Genomic DNA, 18,178 nt, shown 5'->3' with positions numbered 1-18,178 from the left:
ATAAGCTACCTGGCTGTTAAAATCAGAGTTAGTTTAAAGATTTCCAGTTCTTCTGTGTCAGGAAGTTGCTCCCCCCCCCGCCCTTAGTTTTGGTTCTGAATGTACTCCTTCCTCTCCAATAAGCAATTTTCACTGGCAGCTTTGGAAAGCACAGATGGATGCCCAGTGCCCACAAACTAATCAGGGCACATCTGGGAAAGCCCCAAACTACATTCATAGTAATTAGCAGAGAGGCCACCACAACCCCTGTGAATCAATGTACTGATGAGGGCTTGTGGGACTGACAAGCAGAGGTGCAGGAAGGTTAATAAGAAACAGTATGGGTGAACAGGTCACGGTTTGGATAAAAGTGGGGGAGCAAATAAGGAGCCTTTTGTCAATAATTGCAATGGTATTTTTTGGCAAATATATTTCCCAGACTGTCAATTGACTCACAGCACAGACACCAAAGTACAGAGGTACCATAGGACTCTATGCTCACATCCATTGGCACCACCAAGGCCAGAATGCTTTGGGGGGAGGGGGGAGAAACTAATTTGATCACATGTTCATGCCAAACTACCAAATGCGCACTTCCTGAACCAATAAGCAAACCAAAATACAGCTCTCCTTTGAAATCTGTGCTTCTCAGAATTTTGCAAAGAATGCATATGAAAATGTGTACATGACTGAAAAGTGCAGGCAAAAAAATATGTTATGTGACAATAACGTACATAAATGGATTCTATTAGGGTGAAACTGCCTACAAGAATGCACCCGCTAAGCAAAATTGAACACAAATGTGACTAGTAAGGGAAATGCATGCAAAAATGAGTATCAATTTTCACGCAGCCTTCTTTTCTTCGCCAAGAAAAAGCAAATGTATGCAAAAATGGAGCAAAACAAACTGAAGATAGATCCATGCTTCCCTAGATTGCTGCCATTCATGAACCCTGTTGCACAGAAAACTCAGAGAATGAGGTAGATTATCCTACGTGGCTTGAACCCTGCACATTCCACACTGTAACATTTAATTGCATATCCCACTTGCTCCCCTCTCCTCTAAACCCACTAATTTATGTGCTCGGTTATATAACAGGATCAGGATCCCAAGTGTCCATGCAGGTTATCAGCCAAGCTTGGAAGGAAGAATGATGTGAAAGATGGACAAGATATGGAAACCAGTTTCTGAGCAGCTTCAGCAAGGGCAAAACTCATTATGTTCCCTGTAACCCACTAACCACCCCACATATGATCTCCTGCATATTCATTGTCTCATAGCTCAGATTTTCCCCTTGAAGAGATTCATCTGAACCTGACTTTATGGAAACTCAATAGCTGTTATTTAAGAGGACTTAAATAACCTTTGGTCCCCCACCCTGCACTCAGCTCTCACCTTTGGCACCTAGAAGCTGTAGGCATGCGACAGTGGCCAAACCCTGGGAAACAGCTTTGACTGGCTGGCTAAACCAGGTGAAGGTGGCTGGGTCTTCCCCTGCATGCGAAGACAGGCTCTGGTGGATTGAGCAGACAAGACCAATAGGAGGTCCAATGGTCAGGAAAGCGTTTTCTGCACATGCTGTAGAGGGAAATGAGTGGCAGAAGGGGCTCATCAACCTGGGAAGGCAGCCTATCAAGGAGAAGGAAAACTCTGATCATAAAATTCTGCTTCAGGAGAATGAGAAAGGCTTCAGGAGTAAACCCTGAGAAAAAAACCTGCAGAAAAAAGGCTAAGGAGTATACCCTACATGAATCCCAGGACCTCCATGAAGTTGAAAGGTAAAGGACCCCTGGACAGTTAAGTCCAGTCAAAGGTGACTATGGGGTGCAGTGTTCATCTCGTTTTTAGGCTAAGGGAGCCAGCGTTTGTCCACAGACAGCTTTCCGGGTCATGACTAAACTGCTTCTGGTGCAACGGGACATTGTAACGAGTGCCAAAGTGCATGGAAATGCTGTTTACCTTCCCGCCACAGCGGTACCTAATTGTCTAGTTGCACTGGTGTGCTTTCAAACTGCTAGGTTGGCAGAAGCTGTGACAGAACAACAGGAGCTCACCACAATTGCACAGGTTCAAACCACCAACTTTCTGATCCTCAAGCCCAAGTGGTTTCGTGGTTTAGACCACAGCGCCACCTGTGTCCCCTTTTACGTCCATGCACACTGCCCAGGAGAGGTCACTTCAGTGCTGCAAACACAGCAAAAACAATGTGGGAGGAAGCAGTTATGAGTTACTGGTCTCTGCAGCCACAGCAGGCGCTGTGATTCTCCAGTAGATTGACTTCAACCGCAGAGGTGCACTTCATTGTCTTTTGAGACAGACAGATGTCAACAACAATTTGCTGTTGTCGCCAGCAGGTTCCAGTGTGAGTTACAGCAATTTAAAATTCAAAATTAAAAGCAGTTAAAACAGATTAGAGTCTCAGGAATAGGGTGGGCCCTGAAAACACATGTCTCGGGTGTCAAATGTCAGGGTAGAGATGCCTCTTCAGCATTTGCCAAAAGCTGTATTGTGAAGAAGCCAGGCACACCTCTGTATGATGTTTTGAACATCTTTTTTATTGCACACCGCTTTGAGACTTTCAGGAAGAGCAGTCTAAACATGTTGTCAATGCATAAAGGGCATGGTATTGGCAGATAACAATTTGTAGGTGGGAGCTATTGATACACCATGCTTGTGGGAGTTGCTCCACGTCATGAAATTGCTGTTGTGTGAAATGGCCTTTGGATTTCAACCTCCTAAGGGTATAGCCCTGCCTTTGGCCAGAGCTGTGTAAACTGTTGTGCTTCCTTATGCAATAACAACAGTTAATAAAAAGTCGTTGCTTGCCAGTAAGTGTACCTGTCTCATCAGTGCAGTCTCGCCTGATTAATTAAACAAAGGTACATGTAGAAAAAAACATTCCAATGCCCAGTATGGGGCTCAAGCAGGTCCAAAAGGCTCATTGGACCCGTCATTTTCTCAAACTAAACTAGGCAGCTGGGTAAGAAGTAGAAGAACAAAGCATGTTATGGATTTTTCTCCACGTCATGCAGGCCCTACACTGGTCCATGCTCTAATGAGTATGGCAATCATTGCACTTAAATGGCTCTTTTGCTAACCACCAGGACACCATTTCAAGGTCTATTATGGAGGACTGTCAATGGGCTGATTTGCATTAAGCTACCAGTAACAGGTTTCAAAAGTGCATTTTAGCTGGAATCTTGATGCCTGCACATAGCAAATTGTCTTCCCTTGCTGAACATTAACTATACCAGAATCAGTGTGAGCTAAAAAGAAAAAGAGATATCTCCAGTCCAGGAAAACTTGGGAAAGAAATGTAGCTGCCCATAGAGTACTTTGCTACCCATAACGGTGGTGATCCTGTGCATGCTTATTCAGAGATAAGCCCCACTGTATTCAGTGGGACTTATTGCCTCCTAAGTGTCTTTAGGATGGCAGCCTCAATAAGAGATTCTCAAGTTTACCATTACAAGCATCCCTCAAAAGGGCAGGGAGAGCAATACAAATGTTTGTCTTTGCCTTGGAATGGTTGGAGGATACATGATGCTGGAGGAAAAGGTTCAGATGACCCCTTTGTGCATGGAAATATTGTGGAAGAATGGTCCTGAGGTGGTGTGAGCTAGTCCCATCCCCGCAGCCAATGTGTCTCTAGAAGATCATGTTGGATGGTGCCCTATGAACATACCAAGGTACACACATCCTTACACAACAGGGGAACTCTGGTCTAATCAATGTATACATGTGTGTGTGTGTGAACTCTCTTCAAGCCATACCACTTAAGATAGTGGCTTGGGACACAAATACAAGCACCTACTCTCATATCAACCTGTCCATCTTTCATTGGGTATAAGCAACCTTGCATGCCTTCCACAGCAGAGGGCACAGTTGAGGCTAACAGATAGGGGAAAATATAATTTGTGGTTTCCCATCAAGCTCTCAAGCTCCGCCCTCTCTCATTCTCTTGCATGAAGCAGCAATGAGAAACTAGCTCCCACATACATATACATCTCAATGATGTAAGTGTCTGTACATGGACACCACATTGCAATGACTCAACAACCTTTGGAAAAAATAAAGGACAAGACGTGTAAACATTGTGGAACAACTGGTGGAACAACTGTCTTATGAATGACATTAAACAAATGAATAATATAGCATATTTATGAGTACTTGCAAGTATGTCAGAACTGGCCAAAAAGAAAAAAGAAAACCCAAGATGAATGGCAATGGTAATTAAAGGTAAAGGGACTCCTGACCATTAGGTCCAGTCGTGGCCGACTCTGGGGTTGCGGCGCTCATCTCACCTTATTGGCCGAGGGAGCCGGCGTACAGCTTCTGGGTCATGTGGCCAGCATGACTAAGCCGCTTCTGGCGAACCAGAGCAGCACACGGAAACACCCTTTACCTTCCCGCCAGAGCGGTACCTATTTATCTACTTGCACTTTGACGTGCTTTCGAACTGCTAGGTTGGCAGGAGCAGGGACCGAGCAATGGGAGTTCACCCCGTCACGGGGATTCGGACCGCCGACCTTCTTATCAGCAAGTCCTAGGCTCTGTGGTTTAACCCACAGCACCACCCACGTCCCATGCAATGGTAATTACAAGCTTACAATATGCAGTCATTTGAAACAGAGGCACATGAGGCCACCACCTCACACTTAAGCTAAGCAGGTTTGGGTCTGGTCAATGCCTCTGTGCTACAAATTCTAGTGGATAACAGCAAATTCAAGTGGATAACTGCAAAAGCAGTTTTGATTAATTTTTGTGTTCTTTGGGGGCAGTTGCTAGGGTAACTCAGAGATTAACTCCCCAGTCCGCTTGCAATTGACTGTAGCCATTTAAGATACCCATTTGGGGATCACTCTTTTAGCACTGAACAAAAAAAGATTCGCCTTTATGTTATCTCAGTGCAAATTAATTTTGTATTTGAATACTGGATAAGACTTTGCATATTTAAGGTGTAGCTACAGGAGGCAATTAAATATCCGGTGGGCTTCTTTTAAAAAAGAAAAGAAAAGAAAGAAAAATGTGTTTTGGGGGTTTTGAGTCAGATAGTTTAATCCTATCATCCCACCATTTTCTGGTTGGAACTGCCAATCCAAAGCTGCCAGATGAGGTAGACTATATAGGGCTGGATCTAGAGAAGTATGTATAAAATTGCAATTGTGTAATTGTGCTTTCTTGCACCCCTCTGCAGACCACTATGCTCCCTCAATCGTCTCAAGGGTCTGTAGCCTTATTGGAGTTCACCGATTGGGTCTGCGTTGCGCCCGGACAGAAGGAAGGAAGTCAAATGACGCCGAGGGTTGGTTCAGAGAAAGAGTTCTTTATTTCTGCTCTCCTGCGTGGTGTGTCCACAGCAAGTCCAAAGAATGAGACATTTCATGCAGTATATATATCCTCCAGGCACCCTCTCCCTCCTTCCCCAGGACTCCAACCACGTCAGCCTATGTACGCAAGTTGACATCACATATGTTCCTGCTCCGGCACTCTTAACCATAAAAGGGATTTCCTTCCTGCACTCCTGACCACAAAAGAATATTCCTGTTCCTACTCCTATCTTGGAGCCAGAGGTCACCATCTCCAAGAACACGCTCTGGCACTGTTCCCAGACTGGGTCTGTGCGTCTTTTGTGGTGAGGATATAAGATAAGGCACAGACGGGTCTGTGACTATTCTACTGGTAGAGTCAAGGCCAGCCTTGCCGTCACAAACTGATAAAGGAGAGAGCTGTGTTCTTGTTAGGCATTTGCTCAACGGCTCAAGTTTATGCATTTTAACTAAGGAAAAATAGGGATATTGGTGCAGTTTAAAACTACCTGCACAGTCAGTTTTGGGTTTGGGAAACCCATTCCTTCAGGTCTAGGGACCCTCTAGAATAGTATGGCTTGGGCTATTACTTTTGGTGCAGAGGATGTCTCCCTGCACTGTGGTCCAAATTCAAGTCTGTTACTATTTTGTGAATGTTTAAGTAGAGATGCTGAAGAGCACCATAAAATCTTGGCCTATCAGCCCATTAACACTTCAGAAACTGTGTAGTCAAAAAGCTGCTGGTACAGGAATGATGGAAGAGGTTATCTCCCCTTATCTGGGGGAATTGCATAAAGGTTGCAGAGGTCTAGTTGAAGGTGATTCAAATGATTAGGTACAAGGGGAGAAAGTCAGTTGTTACCAATGTTATTCTTCAGCTTTATGCTAAAGATCATGTCAAAATACCTTCCTATTGATTCACTGGCAATATGTTGTTGACTGTACAGATCTCAGCAGATATAAAATAAAGATCTGCTACAAATCCCATCACTTAAGGAATGGCTAATGAATTGTGGAGTACTGCCAAATTGGCTAAATTAAAACAATTTGTTCATACTAGACAAAACAAACCTCTATCCAGAGGGAATTTGCATATCATATTTGTTTCTCTCTCTTTTTTTTTCTTTTTTTTTTAACTAGCCTAGTTATTTTTTTGAAAGAAAACTCTAAGTCAGTATTCACACACTAATAGCATGACGGAGTGTGGTACCAAGGTAACCCGTTTACACATGCGCCCCTCTCAAAAGGAAATGCAGTACCAACAAAAGGGGAGAAAATAGGACAAAGATTTCCATAGGCTACTTTCTGCATAAATTTGGAAATAAGTGCTGGCATCCATCTGTCATGAGAGACAATGGAGTGTGCCTCCGGGGGTGAAGTCAAACTGTGGGAGAATCACAGCATAATTATTGTAATTTAAATAGTAATACAATATATCTCACCTTGATGGGGAAGACTGCGATCAGGTGACCTATGTCCGCTCTTCAGAGCAAGCGTGGATGAGCTAAGGATTGATGGACAAGGCTTCTTTTACTCCTAATTATGGTTCTTTATCTTTAAGCTGGACTTGGGTCAGATAGGTATGTTCTCTGACATCCTTTAAGAAGAGAACTGTCCTCTACAATGTAGGACACATGACCACACCTAGATTGAGCTATAGTTGCTGGAAACTGCAGGGAAGAGAGAGTGCTCTTGTGCTGAGAATCTGCTTTTGACCATCCCATAACCATCTGGTTGGCCATGGAGAACTTAATGCTGGACCAGATGGGCCATTGGCCTGGTCCAGCAGGCTCATCTTATGTCCTTCTGAGCAAATTGCAGGAGACCTTGGAAGAACTGCAGCTACCCTAACCACCACTTTAAAATAAAAATAAAAATGGGTGACTAAGGGAAGAGAGGAAGGTGTCCTGTACTGAGTCAGAATATTGGTCTATCTCAGTTGTTGCTAGACTCCCATAATCCCTGACCATTATACTAGCAGGGCCTGATGGGAGTTGTAGTCCAATGACAACTGAAGGGCATCACATTAGCTACCTCTAGTTTATCTAGCACATGGGTAGGCAAACTAAGGCCCGGGGACCGGATCCAGCCCAATCGCCTTCTCAATCCAGCCCGCGGACGGTACGGGAATCAGCATGTTTTTACATGAGTAGAATGTGTGCTTTTATTTAAAATGCATCTCTGGGTTATTTGTGGGGCAGAGGAACTCCTTCACCCCCCCCCCAATAGTCTGCCTTCCCACAAGGTCTGAGGGAGGGTCAGTGGACCGGCCCCCTGCTGAAAAGTTTGCTGACCCCTGATCTATCACAATCATTCTCGACACTAACTGTCAGTGGCTGGCTAGGATTTCAGACAGGTGTCTCCCCTAGCCCTATCTAAAGTTGCTTGGGATTGAAGTTGGGACCTTGTGCATGCAAACCAGATGTGCTACCATTGAGCTGTTGTCCTTAATGTGTTATGGAGACTTAGAAATATTTGAAGGTAAATTGGGGAAATTTGCCTAAGACAAGGAGAAAGGCTTACTTTTCATCTCTTCTACATCTACTCGTATAACAACCATACTGCTCTCATACCAGCCCCAAGAGGAAGGGATGCCATGTGTTTGGGCAGTGGCAGGGTTGGGCTTCAGTGGTGGAAGAGGATGGTTTAAATTGTTACGTGGAGGATGGGCACTGCCAAGAATCCCTGCACCGTTCAGCCTTTGAGGCAGTTTTCCTGAGCTCTCAAAGTTTGCTTATGAGCCTAGCTTAGGAGAAGTTCACCATATCATTAGACCTGTACATCTTGAGTTGTTCCATGGCAGAAAAATCGAGCACTGCTATTGATGTTAAAATAAGCCCCAGGTTCAAAACCACTTGCATTATGTATGAGGACCAGCTTTAAAACTCTAATGGGGAAATTCCTGGAAGGATAAGATGAATCGTTAAGTTTGGCTCCAGGCCACAAGGAAAGAGTGACTGCTTTTCCATATTCCTCTGCATCATATTAGTACAGTGAAACGAAAGCATTCTGCAGTCATAAACAAATGAAGATAGCATAGATCAGCTATTTTCCTTTCAGCTGGTGAGTTCCAACCTCACAATTTCCAGAGGACCTGTAGTTCTAGCCTAACATTTGCTTGCAGTTTTGCAATAAGATTTCTAAGGGGGGGGGGAGGTGTTAGCCAATTCCTTTTGAGCCTATTGCCCAAGTCAAATCCAAAGTACTATGGACCTATGGATCTCCTGATGCTCTTGGACTCACTCCAATTCTCATTAGCCCCTATCAGGATGGTCAATGGTCAGGGATGATGGGAGTTGGAATCCAACAACATGTGATGGGTCACAGGTTCCCCACCCCTGTATTAAGGTAAAGGTAAAAAGTAAATGACCCCTGGACAGTTAAGTCCAGCCAAAGGTGATTATTGGGTGCGGCACTCATCTCGCTTCAGGCCAAGGGAGCCAGCGTTTGTCCACAGACAGCTTTCCGGGTCATGAGGCCAGCATGACTAAACCACTTCTGCAAAACTAGCCATGGTTTTTTTAAAAAAGCAGTGAGCAAAAGGGGAGCCATTTTGCCCACCTACGTTCCTATCCACCACCACCATTCCAAGCAACAGATTTTGATCTGAGGACTTCTAGCTCAAATCTAGCTCCAGAGCACAAAATGAAGGCAAAAGGAAGGAGCAGCCTGCATAAGAACATAAGGAAGACCCTTCTGGATCAGACCAAAGGCCCGTAAAATAGAATGAATTATTTATTCATTCATTCAATCGAATTGTGTTTCCACAGTGACCATTCAGATGCCTATGCATAGACCACATGAGAACAATGACCCACTGCCACTGTTGTTGCATTGTTCAAATATATAAACTAAGTGAAAAAACTTCCCAGCTTTACTGAAAATTGTTCTGGCAAGAGCACAAAATCCTGCCTTTTAGTCAAAAACTTCTGGCAACTGGCCTAGAGGTCTGAAACCCAGCTAGGCTCAGTTTCCTGCCTGCCTGGTTGGTTGGCAAACTGAAATGAACACCACAGGAAGGTACTATAGGACAAACAGCTATAATTGCCTCAGAGCTAAGAACTAATCTGAATACTGCGAGGGAAGGCATCTTTTAAAAAATAAAAGAACAGGAACTCTTGTGTTGAACTGAAAGTGTTTTGGAGAGAATTTTCAGTTTGACTTGGGTGGGGGTGAAAAGGGCTACCAAAGCTGGGGGCAATTTTCCATGGGGAATTTGTCAGAGGATTAAGGGGATTCAGGAAGGGGGCATTTTCATTAGAGACATAATGAAAATTTCATTCACGGACATTGCTGCCACCACATTCTGTGCTGAAATGTAGTTGTTTAAAAGGAGTGGGTTAGGATCCCACCAATGGTAAGCCCATTCCTGCAACCCCTTTATAGAATTAATCACCTTGAAATATTGTCTAACCCTGCTCCATTGTCTAACACGCCCCCCCTCCATTTTTAACCTGCAAATGGGATAGTGAAAGGAGGGGTGGGAGAAGTCATTTTCATTCAGCACTATATATTAGAAAAACAAAACAAAAGAGCAACACTAGGGGTGCCTGTCACTGTGACTGGAATGAAAATAAATTTAGAATACCACAAATAGGACAACCTATGCTCATTTTTTAAAAAAAAACAACAACAAGTAACAAATAACCCTGATCATTTAAATCAGGGGTGGGGAACTTCAAACCACATCCACAACCCAGTCACACACCACACTGTCACAGTGTTGCTTAGCAAGCAGGCAGCATGGCGAAATCTCTTTCAGTGAGATAGAATGTGCTCTGATTGGCTGATAGAGTTTTTGCTCTGCAAGTTTGGCCGAATGCCTCCCTTCTCTGTACAAGGCCTGATCTAAGAAAGACAAAAACCTCTCTGTCCCTTTCTCCACAAATTACACACTGGTTTTGTTCAGTTTGCTCAGTAAAGTGCTATCAGGACTTTTCTTTCTGGACTCCATGTGCCTTGTCTAAGTAACTTAGCTAGCATGAGCTATAATCTACGAAATCCCCTTTTTATGCTGTCATTTTCAACCTCAGCTTTGGGAAGCAAAGCCTTTCTCTATTTCCCAGGGTTGCATCAAAGAGACAGGAAGCTTACCTGTTATACACTGAACAATCTGCATGATGTGGTTTTTAACACGTACAACAATATGGTGGCTTCCATCCCCTGCACCCCCACATTTTTTTGGGTTTAACTGTGGATTTATTTTCTTTGTACTTGGATGCCGTCCACACCACTTCAGTAGAGAAACAGGCCCTGCCTTACGCTGCCTGAGGCCAGCCTAGATGAACTCCCATAATAAGCTCACATGCTGGGCAAGCTGTTCTTTCTCCTTTCCTCCTTCTGTGATTAAGAAATGAATATGGACATTCTGGCTGCATAATGCAAGAAGCTGAGAAGGAGATAAATGTCTTTGCCAACACCAGTCCACTTAGGGGGCACAAGTGCATTTATGTCTCATTGACTCCAATGTGAAAGGTCTGAGCACAGGTTCTATTTTCTTTCCCATTGAAATAAGTGGGAATTTAAGTCTGCAATCCCCCACACACATATCTGGAAGAAAGCCCTATTGATCTCAATGGGACTGGTTCCTCAGTAGACATGCATAGAATAAAAACCTCGAATTAGCATCCTCTATCCTTTTAAATGTGTTTTGGGGGAGTCACTGGTTTGTTTTGCTTTCGTTCTTGTTTTCAGAATGGACTTTGTGATTCTATCTTGCATTCTTATGCTGTCGATTGCCCTGAGATAACAGGTGATATACGGATTTAATAAATAATAAAATAAAATAGAATGATAAGTGCTTCACTTTAGATGGATCATGCCTACATTTTTTAAAGGAAAAACAATATCCTATTATGTCATGAAAATTACACAGTTGTACAAAGCCTGTTTCTTTATTTTCATGAATACTGTGTATCTGCCACCCCACAGGCTGGCATTGCAAATTTGGACCATTTAATCTGGAAAAGTGAATATTCATTTATAGTCCACCTTACTTCCTCAAATAAGGTCAAGGTGGTGTAAGTGGTTCTCTACCACGTCATTAATCCCTGCAACATCCCTGTGAGGTAGGTAAGGCTGAGAGGCAGTGATTGGCCCAAGAGCACCCAGTGAACTTCATGGTTGAGTGGGGATTTGAACCCTGGTTTCCCAGGTCCTTGTCTGATGGTCTAACCACTGCACCACACTGATTCTCACTGCAATCACTGCAAGTGGATTGAAGTCACTACCGCACACATCTCACAAAGCACAGAGACCTGGAACAATACATATTCTTATGGAACTGGGCTGTTCTTCTATGCTACATGCACCATTAGCAGAAATTCAGTGTGTGGAAGTAAAAGCCAACATATATCTGATTATATCACTGTCTCCTTCTTGTTCAGACATCCAAATGCAAATTCCACAGCAATGAATATACTCCCCTTTCTTTAGGAAAATCAATATTCCTGGAATCCCTAAATAGGACAGTTGCCCCCACCTCTTTTGAACCAAACTGGCTGCACTGTGAGTTTGTAAGAATTTAGTTACACATTTTATATGAGTTCTATGGATAAGTAGGTACTTACTGACAATTCGGTGATGATTTTCTGAATCTCCTTATAGCCATACTTTTCTGCAATACATGCTGGGGTTTCTCTGTACTTATTGGCTATCCTGCAAGCCAGAATTGCGTCAGGACATTGGAGAAGAAAAGCAGTAAGCTTCTTTAATCCAAATTTAGCTGCACAGTGGAGAAGAGTAGGAAGCTCTTCCAAGTGTGAGTCTGCATTGGGTGAAAAAGCAGGCATAAACAACAACAGCACTTTCAAAACTTTTTTTAAAAAAGTATTTAGTTCATATTGCAAACTTGAGAGCATGGGGAAGGTCGTTCACAAATGAAGGAGTCATGTGGTATGGTAGACAATGGACTTGGGAGACCCACATTCAAATGCCTGATGTTATGTGGGTGACGTTGGCCCTGCCTCACACAGCTGTTGTAAGGGAAACTTGGGGGAAATCTCTTTGGAGGGCGAAGAGGGGTGAAAATGTGATAAATGAAGAATAAAAAAAGCTATGGTTCAGGGGTCGGCAAACTAAAGTCCGTGGGCTGGATCAGGCCCAATTGCCTTCAGAATCCGGCCTGCGGATGGTCTGTGGATCAGTATCGGGATTCTGTGCCATTCCATTTCTCCCCCTCTCCCTCACACACACCATGCTACCACTGCCTCCCTTCCGCCTCCTGGCTTCTCCCCACTGTTAAGTTGTGGGTGAACATATCAGACGACACAGCGATTCTTCAGTCAGCTCTTGTTTATTCACAGGCCAGAACAGAACTGAACTGAAGAGTTCAGCTAACCTGCTTATATAGAGCTCAACTACAAAACAACAGTAACAACTTTCTGTAACTATCCAATCCCTGAATGTCACTTTCAATTCCTTATTTGCATATGTGGACCTGAATGAAAACTATCTACAGTATCCCCATGCTGGCCCAGGGTGAGAACTTCAGTACATAATACCTGCCCAGCCTTGAGGAGGAAGGGGGCTGGGCTGGGCTGAGCTGGCTGAGCGCCATTTTAAGCAGCCCCTCTCCAGAGCCAGCCCTTTCACACCACTCATATTCCCACCGCCACCGCCCTGGTGCTCCTGGGGGCCAGAGAGCGGAGGGGACGAGCTCGCTTTGCCTACCCATGAGAAGCAGCAGCAGCGGTGGTGTCGGTGGCAGCCCCAGGGAAGGTAGGCTGGGGGTGGGGGTGGGGAGGAGGACTACTTGTCCCCCTCACCTCTTCTTCCAGCTCCCCGCCCCCCGGTGCCAGTTCTTCGGCCCGCCACAAGGTCTGAGGGACAGTGGACCGGCCTGCTGCTAAAATATTTTGCCAATCCCTGCGTGTGGTTCAATCAGAACTTTCTAAATTGCCCTCTGTTTCCAGATTAACTATCCTCTCTAGCTACCATCTCCGGGTGTTCATCCTTGAAATGCAAGTCAAAAGCACATAGACTCTACAGTGGTACCTCGAGTTACAGATGCTTCAAGTTACAGACGCTTCAGGTTACAGACTTCGCTAACCTAGAAATAGTACCTCGGGTTAAAAACTTTGCTTCAGGATGAGAACAGAAATCGTGCAGCAGGAGGCCCCATTAGCTAAAGTGGTGCTTCAGGTTAAGAACAGTTTCAGGTTAAGAACAGACCTCCAGAACGAATTAAGTTCTTAACCCGAGGTACCACTGTATACTGTAAAAGGATAGGGATGGTGGTGCATGCTCAGGTAGAGGATATCTTAAAAGCTAATATGGCTGATAAACAATGTGGATTCCTTCATTTTTAAAATGGAGGAAAGAAGTTCTACAACGTAAGCAGGCTATGGATATTTGTTCTCCATGAGTTTTTAGTGCACATTTCCCCTTTGTTGCCTAGTTAAACACAACATTTCTAGAGGGGATACACTGTAATAATTGGGCATATAATAGCTTCGTTCCATGGCACAGAATTACAATTGCAGCTAAAATGTGTGAAGAATATCGGTTTGCTAAGCATCCAGATTATTTAGGGCTGTAATAGTCACTGAGCATTTCAGGATGAGGTTGTTAAGCACGGCTGCAAAATAGCAGGTCAAGAGCTCAAAGTATCCCTTTTATTTTGTTCCTGGGATGCTTGTGAAGAAGGTAAACTGAAATCAATGGATTGTTACATAGCACTTAATTGTTAACACCTGGAGCAGTGTCAATGGGGAGGGGGGAAGACAGAGTTCTTGCTCAGCATCATTAGGGAGACACATTTATAAAGACAAGGGATAATTGCACAAAACAATCCACAATAGCATGGGTAGATTTCAGGGTGAAGGCAGTGAGGAATGATAACCTGTGTTTTGTTCATAAAACATCTAAGTTACCTTCCCTACCGTAATCAAATGCCCGACATGACACGCAATGCAATAAAAGAGCTACACCCAAATGTTCAATTTAGGAACATAGGTAAAAGGTAAAGGGACCCCTGACCATTAGGTCCAGTCGTAACCGACTCTGGGGTTGCGGCGCTCATCTCACTTTATTGGCCGAGGGAGCCGGTGTAAAGCTTCTGGGTCATGTGGCCAGCATGACTAAGCCACTTCTGGCAAACCAGAGCAGCGCACGGAAACAGCGTTTACCTTCCCGCCGGAGCGGTACCTATTTATCTACTTGCACTTTGACGTGCTTACGAACTGCTAGGTTGGCAGGAGCAGGGACCGAGCAACAGGAGCTCACCCCATCACGGGAATTTGAACCACTGACCTTCTGATCGGCAAGCCCTAGGCTCTGTGGTTTAACCCACAGCGCCACCTGCTGCCTTAAATTGAGTCAGGCCTTTGGTCCATCAAGTTCAGTATGGCCTACACTGACTGGCAGCAGCTCTCCAGGGTTTCAAGCACGAGTCTCTCTCAGACCTACTTCAAGACATCATGGATCAAAATGAGCCCTCAAGCATACACCCCTAGGGATGGAAGTGATCTGTCAATTTTGATTCTCCCACTTGCTCATTTTTCAGTTTTCCACATTTCTGTAGCAATTAGCTATTTTGTTTTATTTTTAAAAAAAAACTCATAAAATTTCAGCAGCATGCTAGCGTGAATTTTTCCTATTAAACATATTTTCGTATGCAACTTTGACTAATATACAGATTTCCCCCCCGCAAGCAGTTTTCCCTAATGTGATGCATTTTTGTTTGCTGTTTTCACTGAAACATTCATTTAAATGCACATCCCCCCCCCCATAGGTGTGCATTTTGCAAACGTCATTTTGCTGGAGAATTGCGTTGTAAAATTTCGAAATGTGAGAATTTCAAAGGATGCCTATGTTTCAGTTGTTTCCCCTTGGGATAGGGACTTCTTTTCTCATTCTTCGTTAAGTGTCGTAGTCACACAGGTACTATATAAACAACAAGAAGAACCTCCAGTTAAATGGATCTCAGAGAGCTGATGTTGAAAAACACCGCCAACGAAAAGTAGGCTAGATCAGGCTTCCTCAACCTCGGCCCTCCAGATGTTTTGAGACTACAATTCCCATTATCCCTGACCACTGGTCCTGCTAGCTAGGGATCGTGGGAGTTGTAGGCCAAAAACATCTGGAGGTCTGAGGTTGAGGAAGCCTGGGCTAGAAGGGCCAATGATCTGGCTCAATAGAAGACAGTGTCATATGTAAGCCTTTTATCAAAATATTACAGTCCTCTTTTGCACTTGTATCCTACTACAGTGGTACCTCAGGTTAAGTACTTAATTTGTTCCGGAGGTCCGTTCTTAACCTGAAACTGTTCTTAACCTGAAGCACCACTTTAGCTAATGGGGCCTCCTGCTGCTGCCGCACTGCCGGAGCACGATTTCTGTTCTCATCCTGAAGCAATGTTCTTAACCTGAAGAACTATTTCTGGGTTAGCGGAGTCTGTAACCTGAAGCGTATGTAACCTGAGGTACCACTGTATTTCAAACTTAATTTGAAGGAGCATAAATACATTTTTAGAGTGCAGAAGATTAAGCAACCTTCACTATAGAAGGCATTTGACCTCCATATGTTGTTAGACTCCAGCTCCCACAAATCCCAACTAACATGGCCAATGGTCAGGGATGATGGGAACTGTAGTCCAACAAAATCTGGAGGACCACAGGTTTAGATGATATTAGGATGAACCAAGTTGGGGATTTACAACACATTCCCATGCATGTCTACTCAGTCCAACTGAGTTCATCCAGGCTTACTTCCAGATAGGTGCATATGGGATTGCAACTGATATTCTTTTATTAACCGCATTTCTCTAAAAAAACCAATAAAAAACACTTGCCCCTTACCTCCCCCGCTCTAAGTGTTTCAAACAAAAAAACAGCATTTCATGTAGGAAACGCTAGGAAGCAATATAGTTTGAGCTATTATCTCTAACACGTTTCCTATGTAGAAGAATCTTGCATAATTATATGCAATTAGACCTAACTTTGACGTTTGCCTTCTAGAAAGAAACACCCACAACCCACATATCTCCCCTGTGACGTATGTCCTATGGCACAGAAAGTTTGCTGTGCATGCATCATTGCAGCAGTTGATCAGCAGCATCAACTCAGGAGTCTGGCAGTCTTTGCTAAGCACGAGGGAAGGGGAAACAGGGCCGGGCCAGACGACCAAACAGCATTGTCAAATACTGTATTATTCATTATCTGTTCAGAGGAAGAGGGTCTATGAAGGCAGCAATGAATGCAAAACCTCCTGCTGTCCTCCATATTCCCTGGATCTGATAGCAGGGATGAGGAACATGTGGCTCTCAAGATATTGTAGGAGTACAAATCCCACCAGCACCAGCCAGCATGGCCTATGGTCAGGGATGCTGAGAGTTGTGGTTCAACAACCTCTGGAAGGTCACAGCTTCACCACCTCCCTCTGTGCTGATGGTCCTTGAGCCAGGAATTCACATGCTTCTTATGTATTATTCATGTTGTATTTGGTGGCGCTGTGGGTTAAACCACAGAGCCTAGGACTTGCCAATCAGAAGGTCAGTGGTTCGAATCCCTGCGACGGGGTGAGCTCCTGTTGCTCGGTCCCTGCTCCGGCCAACCTAGCAGTTCGAAAGCACCTCAAAGTGCAAGTAGATAAAGAGGTACCACTCCGGCGGGAAGGTAAACGGTGTTTCCGTGAGCTGCTCTGGTTCGCCAGAAGCGGCTTAGTCACGCTGGCCACATGACCCGGAAGCTGTACGCTGGCTCCCTCGGCCAATAAAGCAAGATGAGTGCCGCAACCCCAGAGTTGGTCACGACTGGACCTAATGGTCAGGGGTCCCTTTACCTTTACCTAATCCAAAGAATTCAATCTGTTTTATTTACATGCAAATAATCCAGGCACGCCTCCCTCCAGTGAAACAAATGAGGAAGCTACTCCAAGCAGAGGAAATGAGCTTTCTTTTTGTATCAGATTGCTTGATCAGTGCACTGATATAATCCTATAATCAAGGGAACTAGGCAGGACCTGGGGCTCCAGATGCAGTTCAGTCCTTTTCTATCCATTTTTTTAACTTAGGTTCAAGTCATTGCTTAACCCTCCCATTGAAAAGTGCTTAAATCTTCTTGGGTGTTCCCTATGGCATCCTAACAGAAGGCTTCACTAGGTCACTGCAACAACAATCTTCCTCAGGCATTCAAAATGAACATGTGAAGATGGCAGGGGAGAGTTGTGCATGCAAACCCCACCTCAAGGTCCCCATCCCCACATTATAAGGTCCCTGATTGTTAGTCGATTTCCTGGATAGGGCTATTGTTGTATCCAAACGCGCGAAGTTTTTTTTCCTAGACTTATCTCTCGGCTTTCAAAAGCCTCTCCCTTACAAACCCAGTGAGTGGCAAACCCACATTTATTTCAGAGATGTCCTTTATTTTCTTCATCAATTCAAGAGCCAACACATGTGTTTTAGTTATTAAGCAAAATGCACATTTTCTTGTTGTTATCTCTTACTGAATGGACAGTGCTTATTTCCCTCCCTTGTTCAGAACCCATTGTAATTACCAATAATTACTACTGTTGACCTTGTAAACCTACATCTTGAGTATCAGCAGAGAGAATCTGAATGCATGTGCAGCAATTATCTCCATAAAACACAGTTCACCACAGCATGAGGCACTTGCATGACGCTGCAATCCTTTCGAATCCAGATGCTCTGTGTTAAGGAGCCAGCAAGGAACATCTGGAGGTGGGGTTTCAGAGAATCCAGCTATCTTTACCCTACCCCATTCTTCTGCACCTCCCTTTTAAAGAAAAGAGTTACTGGGACTGCAGAAGTCTTACTCCTTGAGTCTGTTCTTAATTGCAACACGGCTAAAATGCATTTGCTGCTGAGTCCTCCTCAAAAAAATTCTCTGCTGCTGATTCTGAGGTTGAATTTGGAACACTGAACAGTCAG

The 18,178-nt window shown here is 44.2% G+C and overlaps 1 protein-coding gene across 1 annotated transcript in view; it reads right to left on the bottom strand.

Moving 5' to 3' along the window:
• Positions 1–18,178, bottom strand: part of BANK1 (B cell scaffold protein with ankyrin repeats 1) — a 172,865-nt gene that overhangs the window by 81,700 nt on the left and 72,987 nt on the right. Inside the window, exon 7 of the mRNA XM_081924246.1 lies at positions 11,859–12,055. Within this exon, the coding sequence (XP_081780372.1) occupies positions 11,859–12,055 (197 nt within the window). The remainder of the gene's footprint in view (positions 1–11,858; positions 12,056–18,178) is intronic.

This window comes from Podarcis melisellensis, assembly GCF_964234715.1.
Source record: "Podarcis melisellensis genome assembly, chromosome: 9".
Classification (NCBI taxonomy): domain Eukaryota; kingdom Metazoa; phylum Chordata; class Lepidosauria; order Squamata; family Lacertidae; genus Podarcis; species Podarcis melisellensis.
This window is presented reverse-complemented; position numbering and strand designations above follow the sequence as displayed.